The sequence below is a fragment of the Apis dorsata genome, unplaced genomic scaffold (genome assembly GCF_000469605.1).
Source record: "Apis dorsata unplaced genomic scaffold, Apis dorsata 1.3 scaffold_527, whole genome shotgun sequence".
Taxonomy (NCBI): Eukaryota; Metazoa; Arthropoda; class Insecta; order Hymenoptera; family Apidae; genus Apis; species Apis dorsata.
Window position 1 is genome coordinate 1,580,006 of NW_006263750.1, and position 9,442 is coordinate 1,589,447.

At 37.9% G+C, this 9,442-nt stretch overlaps 1 protein-coding gene and 1 long non-coding RNA gene across 5 annotated transcripts in view; one reads left to right on the forward strand and one right to left on the reverse strand.

Moving 5' to 3' along the window:
* The window catches only part of LOC116186258, a 106,478-nt gene extending 100,089 nt beyond the window's left edge, over window positions 1-6,389 (reverse strand). For both annotated transcript variants that reach the window (XR_004151219.1, XR_004151218.1), the window contains exons 1-2: window positions 6,192-6,389; window positions 4,588-4,747 (exon numbers count right to left, since the gene is read on the reverse strand). This is a non-coding gene — a long non-coding RNA (uncharacterized LOC116186258). The remainder of the gene's footprint in view (window positions 1-4,587; window positions 4,748-6,191) is intronic.
* LOC102671226 (ephrin-B2) overlaps window positions 1-9,374 on the forward strand; it is a 90,339-nt gene extending 80,965 nt beyond the window's left edge. For 2 of the 3 annotated variants that reach the window (XM_031512921.1, XM_031512922.1), the window contains 3 exons: window positions 70-373; window positions 2,443-2,748; window positions 5,139-7,037. In XM_031512921.1, coding sequence (XP_031368781.1) covers window positions 70-373; window positions 2,443-2,748; window positions 5,139-5,296 — 768 coding nt within the window. In that variant the 3' untranslated portion in view covers window positions 5,297-7,037. Of the gene's footprint in view, window positions 1-69; window positions 374-2,442; window positions 2,749-5,138; window positions 7,038-8,929 lie in introns of those variants that run through there. The other variant, XR_004151217.1, reaches the window with a different exon arrangement.
* Window positions 9,375-9,442: the final 68 nt, after the last annotated feature.

The following is a 9,442-nucleotide window of genomic DNA, read 5'->3' on the forward strand; positions in this document are numbered from 1 at the left end:
ACAAATAAATAGCGTTGCCATTCGATTCGCATCGGTAGCTTGTGCTTAGATGCATCATGTGTTTCACAGGTGTCCAAAGAGGAGTACGAAACATGTCGGATAACAAATCCGAATCCGCGAGTGATAGCGGTCTGTAACAACCCGTATAAGACTATGTACTTCACGATCACCTTCAGGCCGTTCACACCGCAACCCGAAGGCCTGGAGTTCCTGCCAGGCCACGATTACTATTTCATCAGCACTTCGTCCAAGGACGATCTCCACAAACGCATCGGTGGACGATGCACCAGTAACAACATGAAGGTGGTCTTCAAAGTGTGCTGCCGCAACGAAGCTGACACCTCGTCGTCATCAGCGACATCGCGCAACAATTGTGAGTATTCATTTTTTTTCATCGAATAAAAATATCAATATTCATCCCAAAGATACTCGAAATTAAACGGGAAGTGAAAATCAAATCCCATTTACAACGATCGTTCTGTAACCTATCCTTATATCCTCGTGCAACGAACAAAAACCTCTGTCCTACCGCAAGGAATCATTTCACATGTACGACCAGTATTCTAATGGATCTGATTATCATAATCTGAAATTATAGTCGTTGTCTACGTCGTCTGCGCCGCCTTTTCATTTCGCGTGTAAATCACGTTTAAGAACCTTCACGGTTTCGCGTCAATGCATCAGCTCACCGTGTTCACGAGCAACAGGGGGATGAAGCGAATCGGAAAAAAAAAAGTCTACGTCATAAATTCATTATCTCCTAATTAGTTACAAAGGGGAGGACCTTCCGTAACGACAGACGGTCGATTCCTTGATCTTCCGCTTCGAGCGCAATTCACCCTTCCGCTCCGCGACCACCTCTGTGCTCCTCCCCTCTTAAATAATCCCTATCAATTATAATTGTTACTCGTGCACCATTTGTTGCGGTTAGAGGACCGAACGCTGACCCAGAACACAATAAATTCCACTATTTCATTCTAGCCCGCGATCTCTTCTCTCCCTAATTCGTTCCAACCGTTCTCCCGAGACACCTCTTTCACCTTCCTCCCTGCCACCGGCCCAACACTCGTCGGAGACGATTCATGCGCCATAATGACTAGCTATTTCGCCGGCCGAGAACTCTGAACTCCCTTTCTCTCTTTCCTTCTTCCATCGAGTCTCGGGCATTCAAGATTCCACGAGGCTCTCCCGACCTCGAAATCCTTCCGCGGCTCTCTACTGTGTTGTGTTCATTGCGGGATCAGAGCGTGAGCACGCTCGTGTACGATGCTCTACGATTACTATCAACAGCCACGAACCGCGAGAAATGTTAATCTCGCGGAAAATTTCAGACGGGCTTCTCTTCTTTGCGCCGCGAGCGCGACCGCGGCGAAAGACATTTACGCCGGCAATTAGCCGACGAAAATGCGAAATTAATCTTCGACTTTATTCCACCGGTGAAGGTTCGTTCTCCTCCTCGCTCTTTGTGCTTGCGAAGTTTCGACCGTGTGTACGGAATATTTGTCATTCCTTATGTCCAACCATGTTTTCTTCTCCCTCTTCCTTTATAGTTTTATAATTAACAGTCGATCGGTTTTAATAAATGAACCGTAATCTCCGATAATTAAATTAGGCCTTGAAAATAAATTCTTATAAAAATAGTATAAAAATATATCTTTTTATTCCATAAACGTTTTTAAACCAAGCAGAGTCGCACGCAGAGTCAAGAATCCACGCTCCTCGGTCGGTTTCCACGTTGCGAGAACCACAAATCCTACCTATCAAATTTTTACGATACCGCCTTTACGGTTATAACTGTAACGGTTTACGCGCGATTCTACTATTACGCGTACGGATGATCGGCAAATGATCGGCAGTCCGATTAAATAAAATTTAACGGACGCAATCATAACCTCGTCTGTATTTCGATTCGGAGCCCGTTTTAAAATAACCGAACCTTACACGCTCGCATCTATGTATATACGTACATAGGTAATTGAAATCGATGGCTATTCACCGGACACTCGTCCCATTTACGAGCAATCGTCGACGCGGTCGCGTTGGAACGCGCGATTCTCCCCGTTGAAAATTACGCAAAACCAGTGCGCGATTTGGCGTTTCCACGAGTTAAAATCGAAACTTGTTCGTCGACGCGATGTTATCCTAAATCATTCGACTGGAAACACCAACGTGAACAACGAACGATGTTCGTTGCGCGGGCGCGCGTAACAACAGTAATCGAGACTCGGTTGGAAATTGCACGCAACTCGTGAACCAGGTAAAAAAGTGGCGGTGAGATTACACGCTAAAATTCAATAGCCGCAACGAAGTATACCCGAGGCCACGGCGTTATACCAGGCAACGTCCTGAAAAAAGGCCGTCCTGACTCGCGAGCATGACAATGTAATAAGAATGTTAGAGAGATAGGAAAATGTTAATGCCGATCCGTGTGTCGTATTTCAGCCGTGGCCGTAACCAGCAGCACTGTACCAAGCAGCAGCTCGACCAGCACCGCTGTTTTGGGTGGAGGAGCCGCTGGAATACCACCCCCGCCACCACCGAGCGTCCTCAAGGGCGGAGATCGATTCTACCCAGGGGGCAGCATTCATCATCATCACGATCATCATCAACCGGCCACGGCGGCGCCGACCCTGCCCCACGTGCCCCCTCCGGCCATCTACCCCGTGCATCCGCATCAGCCTCCGATTCACAATGGACCTCCGTCCTCCTCGCCGCCCAAGACCTCGATCGGCCAGAAGAAGAAGAACAGTACGTATAACACACCGCCCCACCGACTCTTGCCACCTGCTCTCTTTGCCGCGAAACGAGTTTCTCGATGCTCCTCGCGACCATTATCTCGGCCAATGATTCTTTCATTTTTTTCTCTCTCCCTCCTTCTATCTCCCCTTCACTCCCTACTTGTTCAATCCCTCCTTTTTTTCTCTCTCTCTTTTTTTATACTCCTTTTATTTTCTTACGCGAAATTTCTCTCGTCGTCGCGTCTCGTCGAAATTAATCGTGGAAAAGAAGAGGCTTCTTTCATTCGATCGACGCGAATTAAATCTACGATTAAATCTACGATTAAATATCCGTTGAATCGAATTTAATTATGGAATAGAGTAACGAGGAATTATAGTTAAAGCGATTTAAATAATTAAGTAATATTTGTATATTAAAGGGAAAATGATCCTGCCCCTTATCGATATGTGGTTAAGGTGTCTTTAATCGTCTCTTTCTTTTTGTCCAATTTTGATAATTATCACTTTGTATCGGCATCAGTGTTGCATAAAATTAAGATAAACCACTCGTACCCGACGACTTTACTGCTCGTTATTTTTGTGTAAACCGTTTCTTTTTCTTTTTCGGGCGAAGAAATCAACGCGGTTCGTTATTAGCATTGCATAATTGATAGTTTTTCTTTTCGGAAATACGGCAAGCGCGGGTCCATGGTCGTGCGAAATCTTTCTTTTCCATCGTCCGTTCACGAGTACCGAGTCAAAGAGGAACGTCGTCGACGCTTCGATCATTAAATTACCGTTATGTAGCTGAACGTGACGGTCCATTGCGTGCCAAACAATCATTTTATGTAATTTATTCGGCTTATCGTTCGGTCGTATTAAATCGGATAAAGTAAATAACGAGCAAATAAATTTTAATGAGCTTTAAAATTATATTGTCCCTTTTCGTAGCTCGTTCTACTTATTACAATCGCCCGATACTTTGTATGAATTATGTCAAAATGAATGATCATTTACATTGGTTGATCGCACGTGAAATTTTTGAAACCATACCACTCGTGAAACCATACCTCCATGATCGAGGGGTTAGTCCGTAAAATACGATTTTTCTTTCACATTTAGATCCAATTTTTGATCCAATTCTGATTTCATTAACTTTAATAATTGATAACAAAATTCGAAATATAATCGAAACTTGAATAAAAGTGGCAATTCAATTGGATTTAAAAATTGGATTTAAAAGTAAGATAACAAATTTCAAATATCTATTGCACACAAAAAAAAAGGATTAAACAGAGGAAAAATATCGCGGGCAATAGGAAAAAATTATCTAAAAAATTTCACGTAAAAAACGTCTAATAGATAGAAAGGGACCCTTTCAACTCTCGAAATATGTGCTAGATAGAGAATAATCAAATAAGCTAGAAAATAATCAAAAGTAGTCAAGGTTTCAATTCAACCATCTTTCTCGATGACCATCTGTCGCTCTTGTATACTCTCGTATACTTTTGTATACTCTTTTTTATGTTATCATCTATGATAATTTGACTTGAAAATGCAATGTGAATGCAATGCACACACATTTGCATTCCATCGATAGCTAGGATATGGTCATTAACGAAGTGATCTGCCCGGTTCGAAATTCGTGATTCAACAAAAAATTCGTGTTCCCAAGATATCGAATTGAAATAATTCGAGATGGATTATTCCGTCTTTATTTAATAATAACGATTTGAATTTCTCGATGCTTTTTTTTTAATTTCGAAATCCAATCGTATCCCACATAATTCGTGATTTACGATAACGATCTATGCGATATCGTAATGCGTTTCATTTCATGCAAAAACAAAAGTTGATAGTAATTACTCACCTATAAGCCGGAACCTGGAAGTTGAAGCTTCCGCTCTGATATCGACAGATATAATTCGTTGATTCTTGTAATGAAGTAACTTTTTCTACCAAAGCTCGTGGAAGTTTTGTTTCAGATTGGAGAAATTTGAAGAAATTTCAAAATGTTCTTGACCTCTTTCCTTAAAATTAAAATAACATTATGTTCATTAAATATATAAAAATGAATTTAATTTGAAAGAAAAAATCCGGAAGTTTAAAATAATATAATTGTAAATAAGAATCTAGGATCTTGGAATTATTAGTTATAATGTATAATTAAAAGCAATATTTTAATTTTCACATTATTAAAATTTTTTAGAACAAATATTCATCGAGTATTTTCATTTAGATATGAATCTATTTTTTAAATTGAAATTTATTTACTAAACTATTAAATTACTAATAATTAAGATATTCATAACCTATTTTTTTCCAAAATCTTAACCTATTTTTTCGCTTAATATTTGATGAATTAAATGATTATCGATTATTACATACAATTAACAATTATTTTCTTTTTTGTGTTTATAGAGGAATATTCAGACCACCCGAACGAAGTAGTGAAGAACGAAGAATTGACTTATAATGGATCGAGTTCCAGCCGTGTTCAAGATTGGTACAGCCAATTGTTGGTAGTGCTGATGGGAAGCTTGTTGATCAGCGCGATTCTGCCGCAATTATTGCGGTGAAGTGACAACATTACTGACGAGAACGTATATTTCATACGTCGAAACCCCTTTTTCTGTGATTATCCTACGTTTAATTAATTTCTTGAGGCACGCGTGTGCACGTGCACTCGCGCGGCCGTCCCTCGATCGTGAAAAATAAAACGTGCACGATTTATGGTCGGACTGCCTCGAGAGAAAAAGAGAACGAGAAAATTTAATCGGGATGGAAGAAAGACAAAAACGAATAACTTTAAAAAAAAAAACGAAAATTTAATGAAAATAAAAGAGAATACGAATTTAAGAAGAACGAAGAGTTGGTAAAAAATAAATAAACGTTAAATGTCAAGAGAAGAGACACGCACGACACACGAGCAGCAACGCCATATTGAAACTATTCGAAACGAAGAAAGAAGATGTAGCTAAGATTGCAAAGACGAAGAAAGACGAAATGAGAAGAAACGCTACTACTAGACATTATTATAGTATGCCCACTATTATCACTACTATAAATGGTAGTCGTATTGGTTGTCCTTCTTATCATTACGCTAATTCTAGGTATTTATTGGAAATACGAAGAAAAAGAACAAAGTGAACAGCGTGCTAACTATCCTCAAACGAGATGCAATATATCTATAGTAATAATGATAAATATATATATGTCAGAAAAGCGCGAAAATTCTTTCCTTTAAAGATCATAACCTCGCGCATGAAAATTTCAGTTAAATCGAATTACTGATGATTACTGATGATAATATTGATTGACGAACGATTCTTTGTCACCCATTCCTTTATCGCTTATGGAAATAATATTGTAACTGACAAATCGATTAATCACTTTAAAATTTATATAAGAAGCTAATTATTAATTAATACGAATTAAATCAACTTGCTATTTTAGTATATATATAGTACTTACCATTTATTTTCTCTATAATATTCCCACTCACATGTCACGAATGTAAATTTTTTTACTTCACTGTGAAGATCATGTCGAGCACTGATCGTATTCGTTGCGATAATCGAATCAAACGATAAGTTACGATTGATCGCGACGTCAGCGCCAATAATCGAATCGAAATCTATCGAAGAATATTGTAATGGCGGAGAATCGTTCATACTCTGCCAAGAGTCGCGACCAGGATAATTAGCACGCGTGTAAATAAATTCCTAATTAAATATGTACAAGTGACTCTTGCCTCATCTTAGAGGCAGAGGAATTTAAGAGAGTGCCGTATAATAGGTAAAATCTTATATATGACACGTGAAGAGTGCGTGAGTGAAAATGGCCAAGTGTGATAGAATATAACGTGTGCGTGTGTTATGAGACACGTGTGACATTCGAAAATACAAGGATCGCTCATTGGATAGTCGAGTGTTACAAAATTATGTAAGGTGCGACAAATCTGTAAGTTCCGACCGCGGTTCTTGCAACCGTGACACTTTCACGAAATGTGAAGTATTGTCATGAAAAAATCCGAAATTCCTCGCTTCAATCGAATTTGTCGAAAGAAGAACGAGCGAACGAACGAAAGTATGGTAATGTATGAAAGAGAGACTGATCACGAAGCGAGAAATAAAAAATAAAATTTTTGTATTATAGTTGTATCATACCGAACTTTATCTATAGATCTGTATTATATTTATTATCCGCTATCATTACGCTACGAATAATCACACTCGATATTCTATATTTACTAGTAAAAGAAATATCAAATTTAATAGCGAATAAATTGCGTATTCGGCGGGGTAATGATAAAAAAAACGACATGATGCGAGTAAAACGATGAATTTTTGACTCCTATAATCATCGAATCCGCCATTTGTTGTTTTCTTCATTTTTCTTTTTTTTTTTTTTATTTTTTCCTATTATATCGTTCAAAAATGTTGAACATGCACGTTCAAATGCGTACTTGAACACGTGCTCGCGAATTCAACAAATTAACCATGCGATCATCGATTTTATTTGTATCATCCTTCGTACTACATCGTTGTCTCTATAGTTCTTTTCTTTCTTTTTTATATTCTATTTATTATACACCGCCACGCAGACTTCATTTCCATACGCGTACTAACGAACGTATGCGCATGAAAATCGCATTTATTTGTAAAACATACGGGATTACATATATACATGCACAGTGGTCACATTCGTTACACGCGATTCGCTCCGGTCTGACGCATGCGCCGATAACAACGCCCTCTCTTCATCAAGCTTCGTTCACATTGAAATCGCAAACGATGTCGTTATAAACGCTAATATAATTCTAAAGCGTTTTTTCTACATAATTGTAAACGTAATCGTTTCTCTCGATCGTAATCACGGATCTATATTTCTATTGTTTACAATATTGGCATAATCACTCAGCAAACGTCAAATATGTGTCTTGGATTTTTAATCACGCGAAACATATTACCATAATACAGTATACAATGCATCGTTGTCGTGTAATCTATAACTTTTGAATTTTTTTCACCAATAATATTGGTCACACGATCACGATAGCACTATTTTGTATAAGTATATAATACTTACGCGTATAGCTCAATTTCGGGAATGATAAATTGTCGTTTCGCAACACATGTGCATTAATATTATACATTTTTTCGTGTTGGTATATCTGACGACTGATTAATCATAATTGACAAATCGTATTTATTAAGCTTATATTGATGATAGGAAAATCAGCGAATATAATTGTACATATAACCTAGTCTCAAAAATGGATCCGTGAATGTCAGTGTAAACGAAGCTTAATAGATACGTATAATTGTTTCCGCGCGTATGAAAATGCACACAATGGCCGAAGAGTGTTCAAGGATGCGAAGGATAAAAACAACAAGGAGCAAATAATCGTTTTGCGTTGGCCACAAGAAAAGAATTCGATGGAATGATAATTAGAGTAATGAATTATTGTAAATACGAATATGCGGAGAGAATTACATATTGTATAAGGCAGAGCGATAGAATGCGAGAAAGAGAATGAAAGTGAGAGAGAGAGAGAAAGAGAGAGAGAAAGAAAGAGACCCCTAATTCCGAATCGTAGATAATAAAGAAGAAATGTATTCTGATGGTTGCTCGATTGACCGACTCGTTTTCATCGTTCATTGATGGTTTATCGTCCTTGATTATACGCGGCAATTAAATAAAAATCAATGGCCACGATTAGCCGGGAATGTTGAGGGAAACGGCGGAAATCAAATGCGTGTATAATGTTATCCATTACAGTATTGTAAGCCTAAGTATTACATGCCTCCGATCCACGTCTGTTTGTCTGTCTGTCCGTTCGTCTGTCTACAATTTATACTTTTTACCCATGTGTTAACCGCAATAGCAATTTCGTACACACATATGAGCGATCGATGATGAGAAAGCAGTTCACAACGATACCACGATTCCATAGAATATAGAATCTCATAATCACATTTCCGTTTCGTTAATTATAGCTACTATACGATAAAGTTTCTTTTTAGTTTTCTCTCTAGTCGTTTTTTTTCATTTGCACTCATGTACTTACACACGTGGAATTGTTTGTGAATCGCTGATCAACCCGCAAATCGAAATCCAAAGACAATCACCTGCACCATTGTAAAGAAAAGCGTTCAGAATCTCAGCGTAGTCTCAGTCATCTATTATAGCATTACAATATCCATTAGATATATATATATGGTTCGTTAACCTTTTCACACGAAGTAGTTAACACACGATTGTACAAAATGTTTCTCATATACAAGTTCGCTTTGCGGGTCTCAGAGGATATTACACATACAGTACATACATTTGTAAAGGGATGCAAATAATAGAGTGCATTTATGTTTTTAATCGTTATAATCGACGATCCATGTAATAATTATACATCTCAAATCGTGGATGTATCGATTGAACTGCTCTGGACGGCAAAAATTATCGATCGACTCGATAGCGAATTAATCAGAACCAGCGTGAAAACCCGTAATCAATTAAACATAAATGCAATAGCAATGCAGCAAAGTTACATAGATCCAATGTGAATGGTACTCATTCTTACGGACGATAGGTGAATATAAACAATAATATAGACTCGAACTATCGATAGAAAATAGACAAGATCACTCACTGCAATTTATTTTTATTTTTCTCTCCTTCATTTATTTTTATCTTTTTTTTTTTTTTTTTTTTTTTTTATTTTT